At 42.4% G+C, this 17,977-nt stretch overlaps 1 protein-coding gene across 1 annotated transcript in view; it reads right to left on the minus strand.

Moving 5' to 3' along the window:
* LOC124259133 (DNA polymerase theta-like) overlaps positions 1-17,977 on the minus strand; it is a 52,184-nt gene that overhangs the window by 13,847 nt on the left and 20,360 nt on the right. Inside the window, 12 exon segments of the mRNA XM_046693227.1 lie at positions 480-614; positions 1,161-3,186; positions 3,275-3,521; positions 3,887-4,486; positions 5,278-5,521; positions 6,323-6,647; positions 7,639-7,793; positions 8,569-8,737; positions 9,217-9,359; positions 10,178-10,390; positions 11,250-11,396; positions 14,102-14,487. Coding sequence (XP_046549183.1) covers positions 480-614; positions 1,161-3,186; positions 3,275-3,521; positions 3,887-4,486; positions 5,278-5,521; positions 6,323-6,647; positions 7,639-7,793; positions 8,569-8,737; positions 9,217-9,359; positions 10,178-10,390; positions 11,250-11,396; positions 14,102-14,487 — 4,790 coding nt within the window.

A 17,977-nucleotide genomic window follows, 5' to 3' on the forward strand; every position in this document is an offset into this window, starting at 1 on the left:
CAGTGGAGACTGGGAAAGACCAGCCCAGCACTGATGACACTAGTAGGGTATGGTCTAAGTCATTCATCACAAGGGGCAAAACCAGAACAGATTCAAAAAGATTCAAAGGTAATCAAAGATATGACAATAGAAATAAAATAATTGCCTGAAATAAGTGAAGGAAATATATCTGCATCATCAAGTTTGAATAGCATAGTGAGTCAAACTGTGTAGTGAATTTCATCTGAGACAATAACTTGAACACTTAATCTGAGTCTTTTGAACAGAGCAAAAAATCTGTGGACAAAGAATTTGAATGTTAGGCTTGTCTATCATGTCTATATCTATCACTTGTAACATTAGGACTATGTGGATGCATTGACTTTCAACCACATCTTTCCTGTCTAATGAAAACAAATTGTGGGTAGTTAAGCATACTTTTGATGATCTCCAGGTCATGTAGTGGGGGGTTTAACTTAGTGAGTATTACTTGAACTTACTGATGCCACTGACAGTGGAGAAAGAGATGTAGTAGGCGTCCCTGTTCTCCCAGGACACTGCCACACCCACAATGACACGGACGTCACCATCCACTTCAATCCCAGGAACAAGGGAGGCAACTGACTTCCTGCTGTCTACATAAAAACACAGCGACCAGCATTATGTTAATGTCAACATGATCAGAGACCATGATTTCTTTGTTATAATCGACATGAACTAGAATGTTTCAGCATATACACAATTATTTCAAACTATTTCAAAATCTCTGGCTTTGTAATATATTCAATCCACATGATCCTTTTCAAATTCATTCAAACAATTTTGGATCTCTGACTAGTCGTACCTTAAATCCCCAACATTTAAACAGATTTACTACAGTCAGAGCACTCATAGTGCATTTATCACATTTCCAGAGTCGGTCGTGCTCATCATATCTTGGAAAATGTGTCAATCTTCAAAAAACCCAAAATTAAACCAATTCACCATTGCATGATTGCTAAAACAGAGTGTTGGTGATATCTGGTCTCATGCATTAGCTAGTTTCCAGCCAGAAGACATATTTAGGAGCTGACACACTAAAATCTTAATCACATTTTTTAAATCAAAGCATTACATTTCTCTTGATTAACTTGTCTCAGATTTCTAGTGTTTCATCATTTCAACACCTCAACAGTACTCACTCTTGATGAAGTTTCCTCCTATACCAACACCAGCCTGAGGTTGACAAGACGGCTTCTTCTCACACGCAACACACAGAGAGTACTCTCCCTTGCCTCGCCATTCTGTGATGAAACTCTCAAACAGCCTACGATCTGCACACACATCAATGATGGTAAAGGACTCCTGTGTAAACAGAATATCTGCATCTCCTACTCCAGTGGACTGTGAAGGTGGTGCATTTGATGAAGCTTCAGGATAAGATGAAGAAGCACCCTTAACACCAGATTCCTTTATCTTTCTGTCATGTGTAGCCTCAGCATCTGTGTCACATCCTCCTGATTTGCCTTTCATTCCAGGATCATTATCATCTTTTAGAATATTCTTTACTGGACCTGAAGGTTTCTTCTTAGAAGTAGCAGATTTACCAGCCTGTGTCTTGAGGACTGAGGCACTGAGGGGCGCCTTTCTACAGCTTCGAGCTGGCGTCACCCTAAGACATGGTGACATGATGACCTTGTTTCCATCAGGTGGTGTTGGTGGGAGGCAGTCACTGCCGTTGCTGTCATTGTGTGATGTACCCAGTCCAGGTGTCGGTTCATCTTTCTTCTGCTTCCGAGAAATATTTGGTGTAGAAGCCTGTGCCTCCACACTCTTCCTTTTCCTCTTGGGCAAAGTATCACCTCTTGGTTTATCTGACTCAGTCGTTGTTTTGTTATCACAGTTTGAATCCATATTACCCGATTTGGCCTTGTTGTCATCAAAAAGTTTTTCAACCATGGAATATGATAAAGAATCTCCAAAAATGTTATCTGGATCATCAAATTCCATTAAAGGTGACCTTGCTAGTACCTTTCCATTATTCCTTTTCACAGAATGCTTTGACTGAATCTTAATAGTTTCTTTATCACAGTTACCTTTCTTTGACAAATCACAAGACTGACTAGTACTGGGGAGACCTGCCTTAGTTTGGGCCTGTCTGACAAGGTTTTGGGCAACAGGAGCTTTCATAGTTTTGCTGTGACTCTTCCCTGCTCCTTTCTGACTGTTGAGGAGAGAGCAAGAAAAAGAGTCTGTCATGTTGAGGGCAGCTGCCAGATCCCCCTGCAGCAGCTGCTCATCATAGTCACAGGACACCGGGCCAGGATGTTCTGAAGCAGGTTTCTCTGGCCTCTCCCTATTCTGTAGCATCTGTTCAGTATCACATTGACCTCCAGGATGATCTTGTAAAGCTCCTGTATGAGATTCATCTGGCGTCTTCCTCATCTTCAGACCAATCTCTACCCGTACAACATTATCACATGATCCTCTAGGACAGACTGTTCTATCTTCTGAGATCTGATCCACAGCTTTGTTATCACAATGGGTGACCTTCACAGTGACCTTGGTGACTCTGTTGTCTTGAGGATGCTTGTCTGGAATCTTCAGCTCAGTGTAAGATGTCTCAAACATTGTGGAGTCCATGAATGCATCTTCTTGATAGGCTATCCTCTCATAGTTGCTGGCCGGAATCAAACCAGTAGAATCATCCATGTCACATAGCGGTGATGTTGGCCCACTAGGTACTCTTTTCCCATTGTCACAAGTCTCTGAAGGGGATTTAATGCTCTGGGTAGGTGGGCAGCTCTCCAGTTGCAGAATCAAAGCATCAGAACCACTAAAATCCTTATCGCCCTCCTCACTATACATTACAGGACTTGTCTCTGTTTGTTGAGCACTAATCACATTACAGGAAGTAGTCCCTTTCTTTACCAACCCTTCACCCTGTCCATGAACAGAACCACCATTCTCTTTGTCATGGGATTCAGAAGATGATCTGTGGGTTGGTGGGCAGCTCTCCAACTGTAATATCAATGTATCAGAACCACTGAAATCCTGAACCCCCTCTTCAGTGTACAGTGGAGGGCTTGTCTCTTTAACCAGGGCTTCAGTTTGTTTACTGGACTCTGTTCTGTTACTCACAGACCCAACACAACTCTGTCCGTGAGGCATGCAGCCATGACTTGGTGTGCCATGAGTAACAGCTCCCTTTCCCTGATACAGCTTTAGCTATCTGGGTGTCAAGGATGAAGCTATCTGTGAAGTCTTCCCCATCACACTCAGTCCCTGTGTTCCTGTCATTAGTTGGAGAGTTTACATGTTCGGCACTGTTTTCTGGACTCGAGATTTGGGATTGTTGTGGGATATTCGGAGAGTTTTTGACATCCAGAATCATCTGAGAGGTGAATGAATCTGTGAACAAATCTTCGGTCAAGTTGTCCTCATTTACACTTGGTCGTTTTTCTATTGTCACCACTGGTTCTAATGGAATTACATTTGGAGACCTATTAATCACACCATCAGGAAGGACTGCAACAGGTAGTTCATCTGAATTTGTTTTTGAACTGGAAGAATCCAATGGATGTTTTCCATTAGAAAAATGAACATTTTCTTTCTGTGAATCTTGACATTTTTTGCTAACAGGGCAAATGTTTTGTTGCAATTTGCCAGATGGCAAAATGTCCTGTGTTATATTTGAGATTTTGTCCTTCACATCAATGTTTTCAGTGACACTTATTTTCTCCTCATTATCCCTAGATGTCCTTCTTGCCATCCTCTTGAGGGATTCATCACAGGTCATAACAACACTGGTACTACTTTCTCCACCAGGCCTAGAGTCAGCCCTGCTTTGAGGAGCACTCTGAGGACTTGTTGATAACTTACTGAAAGATGTCCTCAGTGCTGGTGGAGGACTTACAATCAGGCCTACATGGATTGTCTCTGTCTGTTCCACAGTGCCTCTCCCTGTTCCCAACTTGGGAGAAGTGTTATCCTTGAGACAGAACTGTTGCTGGCTCCAGTCCCGCCTGAGTTGTTCCTTGCAGGAGAAATCAAAGAAGACCCTGTCCTCCTCTTCACCCTGTTTCGTGACCCTGAACTTAGCCTGCCTCCTGACCGTGAACTCCCTGCCCTTGCCCCATGCTGTCTGCTGAGGTTTGATGGTGTCCTTCCTGAAGTTGATGGTGTCCTGCCAGGAGTTGATCCCTGATTCAAAGATGGGGTATCAACACTGCTCTCATTGTGAGATCCTGGTCTGGTGACACACACCTTCACATTACCAGTCCTATCCTGCTCCTCTCTTACACTGGAGTCTGATGTTTGATCTGCCTCAGCTTCAGCTTCAGGACCTTGCTGCTTCCACTGGATGCCGAGACCTCCTAACTCAGCCTGAATGATGCTTTTGGCCTCTTCTATGATGGCAGCTGCTGCCTCAGCTTCTGTCACCCCTTTCTTGCCGCTGAGCCAGATACTGCGAGCCTTCTTTCTCTGTTCCATCTCCCACTCACTTTCATTGTCTTGTCTCTTGGAACTAATCATGCCGAAACAAATTTCAATGAAATTTTCAGGGAAACACAACAAATATGTTAGAGGAGGCTCTCCCTGCAAATATGAATACAATTTTCACTTTCCCATTGATTAATCTAGTTTTTATTCACCCTCGTAACCAACAAAATAGACTTGACAGCTGAACTTCTTATTGAATTTACCATAACCTCATCCAACAGTTCGGGGCACAAAGATCTGTTCCTATGAAAATGCATGCATGTTATGGTTCATCACATCATTAGAGTGAGTGAGTGAGTGAGTGAGTGAGTGAGTGAGTGGAGTGAGTGAGTGAGTGAGTGAGTGAGTGAGTGAGTGAGTGAGTGAGTGAGTGAGTGAGTGAGTGAGTGAGTGAGTGCTTAATGCTGCATTGAACAGTATTTCAGTTACATCACAGTGTGTCAGCTGAATGTGGGATAAAAAAATCTGAGGAGATGGAGGTCCTAGATGTTTAGACCCAGAAGCATGGTTATGGTGTGGACAAACAAGAAACATAATTAGGATGAACTGGGAGTTGAACCCAAGATCAATGGTTTCTGGCATGCCCAAGAGATGCAAGTGTGCCAAACCAATTGACTGGTCCTACTGTGAACCTTACCTTTTTCTTCAGAATGGTCTGCTTCTTACATACAGTGAATGTGAATCACTTTTCATTCTGTCAACCAGTGCTTGTCGGGCACAGACTCAATCCTAATTCAAAAACTGCCATGATGATGAGCATATTGCTGACTTGGATGGAACAACATTCATTCAAACTCACAAACACTGATTTCATACCTTTGAAATGGTGAGGATGTTTTAAGCAGATTCTCCACATCCTGTGTGTTGCTGTTAGCAAGGGAGGCAACTGTCTGATAGCCACCGTTGTACAGTTGGCGGGCACGCTGCCCGTTCAGGAGGGAGATGCGGACCAGGTCACACAGCTTGCGCTGGATGCCAAAGGTCAGTCGGTTCTGGAACTGTGACAGGATCAGCTGCAGGTTGTACCATCCAAGGCGGCCACAGAACACAGTCACCATACCTAGTGAGGAAGGGACCAGTCATTGTAGAGAGAGTAGGGTAGAGAACACAGTCACCATACCTAGTGAGGAAGGGACCAGTCATTGCAGAGAGAGTATCGTGGCGAACACTGTCAGCATGATTAGAAATGAAGAGTAGTCATTGTCAAGGGAGTTTTGTACAGAACACTTTCACCATAATTTGTCATGAAGGGGCAAATCATTATGGCGTGAAAAGATTAAGTAACCCTCTTGACATTTCCTACTAAATTTTTTATTCATTTTTTGCATTTCACAAATAATACTTTCACCAAACTTTCAAGGAATTACATTCTGAAAAAATTTTGGCCACCAGCCTTAAAACTGCGGAAACCAATTTATGAAAACAAAACAAGCCTTAGGATAACAACATGCTTCTTGGACTGCACTATGAACTCAAGAAATCATCCAGTAAGATACAACTTAATGACATGTTTATACTTATTCCATGTGTGTTAATAATAATAATGAGGGTACTTATACCACGCAATACTCCACAACACAAAGGGGCATGATCAAAGCATGCACAAACAGCACACCATTCTTACTCCTGATAACCCAAGCTGCCTGTTAGGTGCTAGAAGGTTATAGTCATATGACTTATTCCACCGGGTACCCATTTTCTGCTGGGTGAACAGAGGCAATTTTGAACAAACTCACTTGCCTTAGTTGAGACCACATGCATCACATGTTTAAGTCCATTCCTTCCAATTAGTGCCATGTTTTATTTGCATTAAAAAACCATTTGATGAAGATCATTATTTGTTTCAAGGAAAATATTTCACCTGCAAAAGTAGCAGAGGATTGCTGCAGAGACTGAAGTTGACCTTTGTTGGCATTGTACTTCCTGGCGACCTCATTCAGTGGAACTTCCTGTACAAGATCCAGCAGAACTAGACTGGTGTAAAACCTCCGATGAATGGCGACAGACCGAGCCTGAGCAGCTGTCTTGGTGACAATGCGTCCTCTGACTGCCTTGACAATGAAGCCTTCCTCCACACCAACGAGTTCGGCCACACGGCGCCGACTAGGGTGCATCTTCTCCCAGCTGCAGTAGAACTGGTACCAGTCTATGTTGGCCGACACCTCCCCGGAGTAGATAGGGGTCACCTGTCATCATCAACATACACACTGTAGGCTTCTGAACATAACATAACACTATTTGGTTAATGCCACATTTGGTTAATTTTCAGCTGTAATGTGGGCCTAACAGTGTAGACCAGATAATCCAGTGACTCATATGAGTCATGATACACAGTCCACCAAGTCTGACCATCCAATGCATTAAGTCACCCTTATAAACACCACAGGCTGCTGGAGAGGGGGTCCAAGTATGACATTAGTTATAGAGGAGTATTATCTGTGCTGCTATCCATCTATCTGGCATCCATGTCTGCCATCTTTTGTCCATTACCAATCAGAGCTTATTACCTATCAGTACCATTTATGCCTGGATCTACTCCTGGCTTCCATTTGTCCAGTGGTATTATCAATCAGCTCCAATTAACAACTGGCTTAATAATTTTCATTCATATTTTGAAGTCATAAGAACACACTCCAAAACGTCACATTAATCGTTACAGAAGTTGACGTCCATAAATAGAGGAGTACTGTCAAACAAACTGAACTTATGATATGGAAGATATGGTAACTTATATCCTCTTATTTCAAACAAATATCTGTAAACACCCTGTTATGGTCCACTGAAGACAAACATTGAGCCTAAAAGTGAGAGTGAGTTTAGCTTTACGCCGCTTTTAGCAATATTCCAGCAATATCACAGCAGGGGACACCAGATATGGGCTTCACGCATTGTACCCATGTGGGGAATCGAACCCAGGTCTTCGGCGTGACAAGCAAACGCTTTAACCACAAGGCTACCCCACCAGCCCTGCACAAATCAAACACAGATGTTACCTACCTGACTTATAGAAACTGGTTAAGGCAAGTTGATTTCTTGTCTTAAGGTGATGAACAAAATCCTATATCTGTATACAGTTCAAAATCAACAGTAAACTGTTATTAATGGGGAGATACTTGAGGTGAGGACAGTTCCGTAGACTATAGCTGAAGAGCTGTTAATGTAGAAAACACAACCCACCAGATATATGACATGCAGCTCATCTTCTAGAACAAAGCAGCGTCGAGCTCTCTGCAGCTCTGCAAACACGGCCAGTCCCTCGTCCGGGGAGAGAGATGAGGCAAGCACTGCTGAACCTAGCTGGGTGGGATAGAATCTCTCACTGGTACTGCCATCTGACGGGGAAAGCATAAAAGCTATTGTCAAAGCCAATTTGACGTAGTTCCTTGCTTTCATGCGTGCATGCATTTCTTGCATTCATGTGAGTGAGTGTGCATGTGTCTCAACAAACCAACCTTCAACATTAACAACAGGTAAGGCATATAACTGTTGGGCATTCAAGTATAGAATAAACATCTCTCTTTGTCACAGAAGCAAAACTGAAATGAAGACCAGGTAGTTACAAAGTCAGGCCCCTAGTACGCTGTGATTGAGTGAGGAGGGTTTTTTTAGCAATATTCCAACAATATCACAGCTAGGGACACCAGCAGTGGGCTCCACAGATTGTACCAATGTGCTGAACCCTGGTCTTCTGTGTGACGAGCGAACACAAGGCTACCCCACTGCCCCTGTGCATGATTTACCACAAGCATGTATCTTTTCTCATGGCATAAACTCAATGCTTTTGAGAAAAGCATCAGGAAGCAACTGGACCCGATGTTACCGATCATCAAATCACAGCAACCATAACCAGACATCCAGTTGCTCTGAAATATGTGGAGGCAGTGGGGTAGCCCAGTGGTCAAAGCGTTCACTTGTCCTGCTGAAGGCCCGGGTTTGTTTCCCCACATGGGTACAATGTGTGAAACCCATTTTCTCCGTGATTTTGCTGGAATATTGCTAAAGCGGTGTAAAATACAACTCACTGAAATATGGATCCTCTTACTAGATCAGGTATCTCCGATTCTACCAGATCGTAATCTCTACCCTGACATAAATATTTAGTCTTACCACTGTTTTTAGTAGTTTTCAGTGTGACAAACTCGTTCTCTCTGAGGAAGCTGATGCAGGTGTCGATCAACTGGTTGTTGTCCTGCTCCTCCGAAGTGGCTGCTAACATCGTACACGACGCGTATGCAGCAACATCCTGAGGAGCTGTTGCAACACCACTAACCACAATCTGCACAAAGACAACACTGTATGACATACAGCCGAGACTGAGTTAAACTTCACTCACACCATATTGATCACAAACCCAATTACCAAGTATTTTGTCTATATTACGATAGATCCCATCTCTGCTGTAGTCATTATTTAAGGACCCATGAAGATCCGGGTCAGAATTGATCTTCAGTAACCCATGTTTGTCGTAAGAGGCGACTAAAGGGATCGGGTGGTCAAGCTCGCTGGCTTGGTTGACACATGTCATCATATCCCAATTGCGTAGATCGATGTTCATGCTGTTGATCACTGGATTGTCTGGTCCAGACTTGATTATTTACAGACCACAGCCATATAGCTGGAATATTGCTGAGTGTGGCGTAAAATTATCAGTACTCATTTGGTAAAAACATCATTGTGGAAATAGTTGACAGATGTTTTGACAACTTTAATGATGTAAGGCAAATGAGACATGTAAATCGACAAGTGATGCCCCACCTCCAGTATTGCCCTCTTCATGCTGGAGCTGAGCCCCTCACTCCCCTCCCGGATGAGGCAACTCCTCACTGGAGGCAGCTCGGACTTCATCAGCTCCATGGCGCGACTCTTCTCATTCGGCTTACACACCAGCACACTCTCACCTGGCAAGATGGGTGTCACATGTATAACTCTACATACAGATAGGTCTATGTATATATAATACATTTGTAGAGCTCCTAATATCCACCTCAAAGATGCTCTACAGTGGTGCTAAGGACAAATAATGCGCAAACCACATGATTATATTACCCCAGTTAACCCAAACTGCCTGTGATGCGTTACAAGGTTAACAGTCATATGATCATCTTATCCCATCGGGTACCCATTCACTGATGGTTGAACAGAGGCAATTTTGAACACTCACTTGCCTAAAACACCCCAAAGTGTTGTAAATAGTAGTTTCAAAGATCAAAATTAGTAGTTTGACCATAAAATTAGTTGTCAACTAAATACTTAATATCATGATGGATTCTGAGAATGATAATATGACACTTATCAAGAGTGGAGCTTTAACTTCATATACCTCCAATAGCAGATTTCCTAATTATCAGCATTACATTTCTTCTTGTCTCGAAAATGTATGTTTTGGTCTATGTATCCAAAATTTAATGAATTTTCTTCAAATTTTGTAGAATTTCTAGTGCAGTCGTATTGGCATAGTTTGAGGCTAAAATTCAGTAGCAACTACAAATAAATCGTAGAGGTTGGCATCTCTGCTAAGGTGAGACCACACGTGTCATATGTGCTTTGTGGTGGGGCAGGACTGCAGTTCTGGAAACTCTCAGGACTTATCTTATCTTGTGATCATACTTGTGATGGCAGAGACCACATGTAAAATATGGGAATAAGAGCGGAAGTATCTCTTCATTAACAGAAGACATGTATAAAGTCATTGCATGTTACGGTGTCTATCACCTACCCTCTGTGTCCACGCCCTTCCTGCCAGCTCGACCAACCATCTGCTTGTATGTCAAGGTGTCTATCACTTTACCATGGAACATGACGGAACGTATGATGACACGCCTGGCTGGTAGGTTGACGCCAGAGGATAATGTTGAGGTTGCAACCAGGACCTTCACAGAACACTGACGGAAGGCGCCCTCTATGATGTCACGATCGTCAAATGTCAGACCTGAAACCAGGTGTGGAAATAACTTTAAAATTGCTAGTGTACTCCGGTACAGTGGCACATGTAAAATCACTTGCCCTGATAATTTTTCCACTATACCAGCCGTTTTCTTGTTGATTTTTTAAATAAACAACATAATTAACATTGGAAAGTCAACTGGACACTGGTACAGTGTGATATACAAATTTGCTTGCCCGACAGAAAAAATCACTGGACTCGGACATCGGGCAATTGGTTATTTCCACCCCTGAAAACACATCAGTTTAACAAATTCCAGGTAGTGTTGATGACTCGTTGATATTATAAATTATCATGATATTTCATGTTAACATCAATAATCGGCTTCCACAGGAGATATCAGGACAATTCAGTTGCATCACAATGCTTTGGTGACCATGATGTCATAATCTAATGATATTACTAATATCTCCACCACTGAAGTTTGATAAAAGACTATTTACACATTTGAGAAAACCTGTATAGTAGTTTCCAAAACATATTTAAGAATATAAAAGGGTGGCAATATAATGTGTCATATCTAGTCGATAAAGTCAGACCTATTAAATGTTTGTCTTTTCTCTTCAAACTTTGTATTTATGTACTGAAGATGTGAAGTGTTTGATATTCGATATTGAATCCCTCAAAAAACAAATAATGGTTAATGCAAACAGTTACATTAAACTCATGACACATGCTATATCACAGATTGAAACCATCCAATCCTCATTTATTCCATGTTAACGACAATCGTGTGGAGATCCAATCTACATGAAATCCCTGAACCACTGCTCATCTGTCTAATTCAACATATCAACTCTGATTCATAAAGATACTTTATCACTCCACAGATCTCATCCGTTACCTGCATGATGGTACGCGACACCGAGGGGCACGGTCCTCCCCAGCACGGAGTCCAGCCCCACGGGGCTCCTCTGTAGCTGCAGCAGCACGTCCCTCAGGGCTGTCTGGTCCAGAGGGAGGCGAACCAGGGACGACGCCCTCACAAACCCTGCAAGACAGGGAGGGGTCATTATTCTGTCCAACACAGCAGCAGGGACAGAAATATAGTCTACTCAAGCTGTCAGCATTTGTAATGTAAAAGGTAGGCCAAGGGTGAGAAGAATTTCAGCGTCATAATCCAAAAAATGACCGTGGCTAAGATGATCGTAACTCAAGATGATCGTACAATGATCGTATACTTTAACATAGGTTAACAATTAGGGCTGTAACAATGCATCAAACTATCGATGCATTGAAATTGTTGAGTCTCCGATAGCAATTAATCTATGGTAGAAACGAAAAACTATCGATGCATTGATAGTATGTGTGACTATCGATAGTTTAGTTATTGACTTCCATTGATAAACGCACAGCGCAAAATAACGGAAGTATTGGTGCAGACTTGCAGCTTCATTGAGTTCATGTTTTAACTGTTTAATAGATCTGGGTTTCAAGTGTCTGCCTGTTATTAAAAGAGATTGAAACTACTTCAGCTTGTTTTTATTTCATATAAACTATACATTCATTTGGGAAATGACTTCAAATGAGACAACTCAAGGAGAAAAAAAATATTGCAAAAACCTATTGCACAATTGACTATCGCTATCGCAATAGTTGTTCACCCCTATTTACAATAATCTTAATACTACGATCGCTTTGTGAAACAGGGACCAGATTTCTTGGGTTGGGGAGTATCCTCTATTATTGCTATTAGTGCTCCAGCTTGAGGTTTTAGTTAATTTCTGTCACTGCTGCAGGAGGCTAAAACTGTTTGGATGTCTGACAACGTATACATACAGTTGTTGAGTGCAAGTGCAAAGGAACAATTTGGTAGAATCAGTGGTGTTGTCATGGTAACAGCAGAAATATGCATTCAAGTCAGCACTTACTAAATATCAATAAAAGTCTTCATCAATTTTTTAAATGAACTAGATTATCAAAATTTGAGATCAGATGTCAAATTTTATGCTTGAATTTCTGATCTCATTCAGTTGCTTGAAATTGATTTGCCATACAGAGCCTGATCAATTATGACCATATGTTTACATATTTAACACTCAAAAGAAGTATATGAAATCACCTGGTTCTTTTGAGCACTGACAGAATTTACTACACAAGTAAGGCAAAAGAATCACGTTCTCTATAACTTCTTCCAAAAAGTATATCTTCTTGTCTCCAAAACCATCTTTCCTCAAACTATTCAGTTTATACCAACATGCATAATTGAGTCATAGAAACAGGATTGTAGAATATTAACTTCAACATCTACATCAAGTGCAACAGAGATGAAAATGATTGCATTATTTATGCATATTTCTGTGTTAGCCATCTTGGTTTGATCGTCATGAATGATTCTGTCAAACATGTGCATCAGCGGTCCAGGTTACCTTACGTACATCAGTGAAGTTGACTTCTGTTGACAAAAGGGTTAAAGCAATAGCTTGTTATTTTCTGGTATTGAAACTGAAACTAAAATAAATTACAGCACAAATATCACAAAACATAAAAAGGTGAGTGAGTGAGTGAGGAGTGAGTGAGTGAGTGTGAGTGAGTGAGTGAGTGAGTGAGTGAGTGAGTGAGTGAGTGAGTGAGTGGAGTGAGTGAGTGAGTGAGTGAGTGGAGAGTGAGTGAGTGAGTGAGTGAGTGAGTGAGTGAGTGAGGGAGCGAGTGAGGTTTGATTTGACTTTGAATAGTGTTAAACTGATATCATGGCATGTTATCCTAATAAAGGCCACCATCTTTGGAGAAACCCATAAGCACTGATATTGTGCTAACACATATAAACATATTCAGTGCAAATCAAGATTTGAATTTCAAGGGACACAACTCTGCACAGTAAATTGTAGCACTGGCATGTTATGTGATAAAGACTGAATTTTAATTTTTCAATCCATGCATAAATGAATTGCCACTGGCAACAATTTTCAAGCTGCAAAAAATTAGGCTAGGACCAGGCAAACCATTGTTTCATTGCAATGAAACATGCTCGCAAAGCCCGATGACACACAATTAGCAACTGGCTACACTCACATCACCTTCATCCAAAATACTTAGTATAATGTGTGTGTTTCTTTATATTTCAAGTTCAACTTTTCCTTCCCGAGGGATTGTGAATGAAAAACCAAAAAGGTTTCTTCTTTGAGTGGTATTTCTAAAAGTTGGAGGTGAGGTGAGGTGAAACTGGGTTTAACGTCGTCCTTTGAGAATATTTCGCTCATATAACGAACGCGCATGCGGTGTGTATGTGTATAAAAGCGGCTGCTTGTACTAGCCCAGACTGAAGCTGGTTTTATAGTGCTAGCCCACTGAGATACCATGCCGCAGTGAAGCATGAATATCCCACTCAGACACATTATACTGACTCCTAGAAGCCGACTACCAGTCCTTGTTGTACCCATTAATGCCGAAAGCACCAGGCAGGGACCAACAAGTACCATATTTTAACGCCTTTTTGGTATGACGCGGTCGGGGATTGAACATCTTAACTTCCAGCTCTCGGGCGGATTCTAACCACTTCTCGATAGAAGTTGGAGAGTCAGATACAGACAAACTTTGTGGATGGAAAAACTTCTTTATTCAGGCGATGCAACATTTCGATACAGATTCTTGTATCGTGTCAAGCAAGTATGACAAGCATCGCCTGAATAAAGAAGTTGTTCATCCATAACGTTTGTCCTTATAGAAAGGTTTTGTTTAAGCATCACCTTACTTTACCTTTGTCAGAGTCTCCTCCTGCAGGTTTGGCCGCCTTCCTGAGATTATAGAACTCCCTGGCTATGGTTTCCGACAGCTTCTCACACCAGTTCTTGGTAGGGCAGAAGATGAGGACGGAGTGGCCGGCGAGGATCGTCTCCAGACACAGCGGGATGATGTGGTCGCTGTCGCCGGGGAATGTGTGGTTGGGGTCAAGGTCTCTCAGCTTCCTCATTTGGGAGTCAAACACTGAGGTCCCCAGCTTGACGCTCTCGGTGAGGGGCACTGGTCGGTAGTCAGTCTTGTACAGGTCGGCCTTCAGCCAGCGGGACAGAAGGTCAAGGTTAGGCAATGTGGCACTCATACCTACTATCTGGACATGGTCTTCTGTCAGAGTGGACTCTGCACTGTGAAAACAAGCAAATGAAAGGATATTCTGACTGGTATATTTGGTGAAAGACACACTCACATCTCATTACTTCATAATGACACAGGGCTAACTACTACAAATCACAGGGCTAACTACTACAAATCTCAATGCTCATTAGTGCTGAACAGTGATAGTGCCTGAGTCAGTGAGTGAGTGAGTGGTGAGTGAGTTGAGTTAGTGAGTGAGTGAAGAGTGAGTGAGTGGGGCTAAAGCTGCTTTTAACAGCCCAGATCAGTTGATTGGTTGGATGTTTAATGCTGCACTCAGCAATAATCAAGCTATGTGGCAGCAATCTGTAAATATTTGCATCTGGACCAGACAAACCAGTGGTCAACAGCATGAACATCGATCTATGCAATTGGGATACAATGGCATGTGTCGACCATCCGATCCCGTCAATCGCCTCTTATGACAAGCATGGGTTACTCATGATCAATTCCAACCCAGTTTTTTCATGGGTCCAGTTTTTACAAAAGCCCACAATGATGCAGGTCTCAGACATTCAAGCCCTCGTGATTCTAAAAGCAAGGTGTATTGCCAACAAGTGCATGTGAAGTGAATCCTAGCTTGCAAAGAGTCATATACATGGTGGTGCTGCATACTCTGAGTCAAGTTTTCTGTTTCAATACAAATGACAGAGAAACCAGTCATTTTCAAGGTGAAAATTGTAATTTTTCAAGTAAAATTGATATTTTTATACTTATCCTGACTCATGCTCTTTTGCTTGTCTTCTCTTCTTCCAGAACATAGTGGAACACTTGTATCTCCTTATTTGAAGCTCCTTCAAAATAAAATCACTAATTGGTACTCACCACGAAGTTGCTCCCTTTGCTCTCTGGCGGGAAGGTGCCAGCGCTACACCCTCTCTGGCCATGTGCTCCACTCTCTCCTGATTTAGCGAGCTTCAACACTTGAATTTACAGGGAAATCCAAAGTGTTATGTGGGGAGGATGTGGAGGCTTGATAGACCATGAGTCAGGATAAGTATAAAAATATCAATTTTACTCTAAAAATACATACTTTTCCTTATCCTGACTTAATGCCTTTTTCTTTGCTTGTAGCATCCCCATGGAACGCTGAGGTGCAGTAGTACATAATACTTTTGGATTTATAATTAGTGATTTTGTATAGATATACTGTAATATCCCCTCACAGGGAACTTCAAGTGAAGGCTTAGATTTAGGATGTTTCCTGTATGTTGAAACCATAGGTTATATAAAGCCATTAAAGGGGAATTACATTTATGAATATATTGAACAATACATATAAATTTATATATATATATAGGTGACTCTTGATAGAGACACTGAAATTGACTATACTGAAAGTATATGCTTAAGGTTGAATACTTAAGCTGAACATATATACATAGCCCTAAAACCCTCAGTGTTATAAGCTAGATGAGTATGTATAAAACAATACATATTAATCTTGTGGAGGATAATATTTTAACGCCACGCAGGGACTGTCAGTTGCTGGAGCCGGTGGACCAGTGGTCCAACATGGTGAAATGCCAGAGACATCTTCTGTGCAGTGATGTCTCCCCTTGTAGTGATTAGCAAATACCATGTTAGATTTCCAATAGCATCCTTCCATAATCGTGGTTCAAGGAACAGTTACCGTAGGCGAGGGTAGAGGCCAGTGCCCTGATCTCCCGTGGATTTGATGCTGCTTGGTGGGTTCAAGCCTGCTGCCTTTGTAGGCACGGAGAATGACAGTCCTTATCCAAATAGATATTAAGTCCGTGGACACACTCTGGTTTGATTCGTGAGGGGCTTATAAGGGGATGAATAAACGCTTGAGAAATCTTCTCCTTGTTTTGGATCGTCAGAAATAAACTTTGAGCCTTTTTACCGGACACAGTGATAGGTCTTGTGTATCTTGTGATCCGAGAATAGAGGATAGCCCTGGATGTGGAATAATCTGTCTGGTTGGACCTGGCAGTTGATTTTGGGCGAATGAAATCCCATCTTAAATCCCGAGGTGCTTCGTGTTATGATTGTCATCAAACTGTATCCTCTTCGTGAATCCAGAGCTGTGAATTTCAAATATTCTTGCTGCTGTGGCTAGCTTATAGCAGAAACAGTGTTTTCTGTGAGAGAAATTCTGTGTTTGTCGACATCCGGGGGTTCATAGACCTCACCTGCGTGAGGTGTTGTAACACTACATTCAGATCCTGCCAGCGTGGAACTTCCGGGCTACTTTGGTCCTCCAATCGGAAAGCTCTCGTAGTAAGGCCAGTAACTCTGGAGATCTTGTCAATTTGACACCCGCTCCTCATGGTGATTACAGAAACTGCCGCCGCAAGATATGTTGATATCGCCGTGAACCTTTAATTGTTTGTTTTGTCGTGAGGGTAAACATATAGTCTGCCACTCTGAGGTTGCAGCTTCCTCTTTGCTGTAAACCCTCTTTGTTGCATAACTTTCAAACTGTGCCACTTGTCGCCGCATTGCCACGAAGTTGAGTAACGTAGGGCGCCGGAGACGTTTTTGGTTTTCCGGCTGGCAGAATATCCTCTTGTTTAAAACATTATTTGTATACAGTCCATACGCGGTAGTTGGAACATTGCTGGGTTCCTGCAATTGGTTTGGGTGTGGAGGATGAATTAATGTACCAAGCGCTTGGGTAGTTCCAGCGCCGGTTGATCCATTCTTCTTTGATTTGTATGGAAACGACCCTACCGTAGGCTGTAGGGCACTGTGAAAGCCAGGCCCAGTGTTTATTCTGGATTCTCTGTAATACTTGAGGTATTGACAAGAAGGCGGCGGAAACGCTGCATTGACTTTGAGGCTCTCTCCCTACGATAGACTTAGAGCCGCCCGCTGCCTGCTTGGGGGTCTGGGACCGCGGACATCAATTTTGTAGTTGATTGTTGAATCGCTGTGGCTTAATAGGTCTATTAGCGCTCTCCCTAATTGCTTCTTCGATTATCTGTGCAAAAATTTCCCTGCTGATCATCCACTCTGTCCTGTATTTTGCAGATGCGAGGCCGGTGAGAGAGCCGCCCGCTAGTATATTTCTAATTCGGGAATGTGCACTGCTCTGACATGTAGGATTTAGATCTTGTATTAAATCGGTAACAGTTGAAAGTTTAGGTTCAAAAGCGTCACCCGCGATTCAGCTGAGCCTTGCTTGTTTATGTAGAACGCCACTGTCAGTCGTAATCTGTTCAGGCTGGATCATTAGGCCGCATTTTGAAATGTGCCCCAACGTAGAATGCATGCTGATTACAGCTTTCCTCAGGACTGTTTATATGAGTTTGCATTCTGCTGATTCCACAAATCGCGGTGTGGTTATGGTGATTGTTTCTCCCAACCTGGAGGCGCGGACGCTACTACATAAGCAGGTAGATGGTTTCTTGCATTCCCGCCTTAAAATGTCCCCGCGACATTCTGATTTCTTATCCCATAGGATGGGTCTGAGATACTGGCAGGACGAGATAGTTTGTACATCGTTGGAGATGT

Source organism: Haliotis rubra, unplaced genomic scaffold (assembly GCF_003918875.1).
Source record: "Haliotis rubra isolate DU_JTF1 unplaced genomic scaffold, ASM391887v1 Scf71, whole genome shotgun sequence".
NCBI classification, from domain to species: Eukaryota; Metazoa; Mollusca; class Gastropoda; order Lepetellida; family Haliotidae; genus Haliotis; species Haliotis rubra.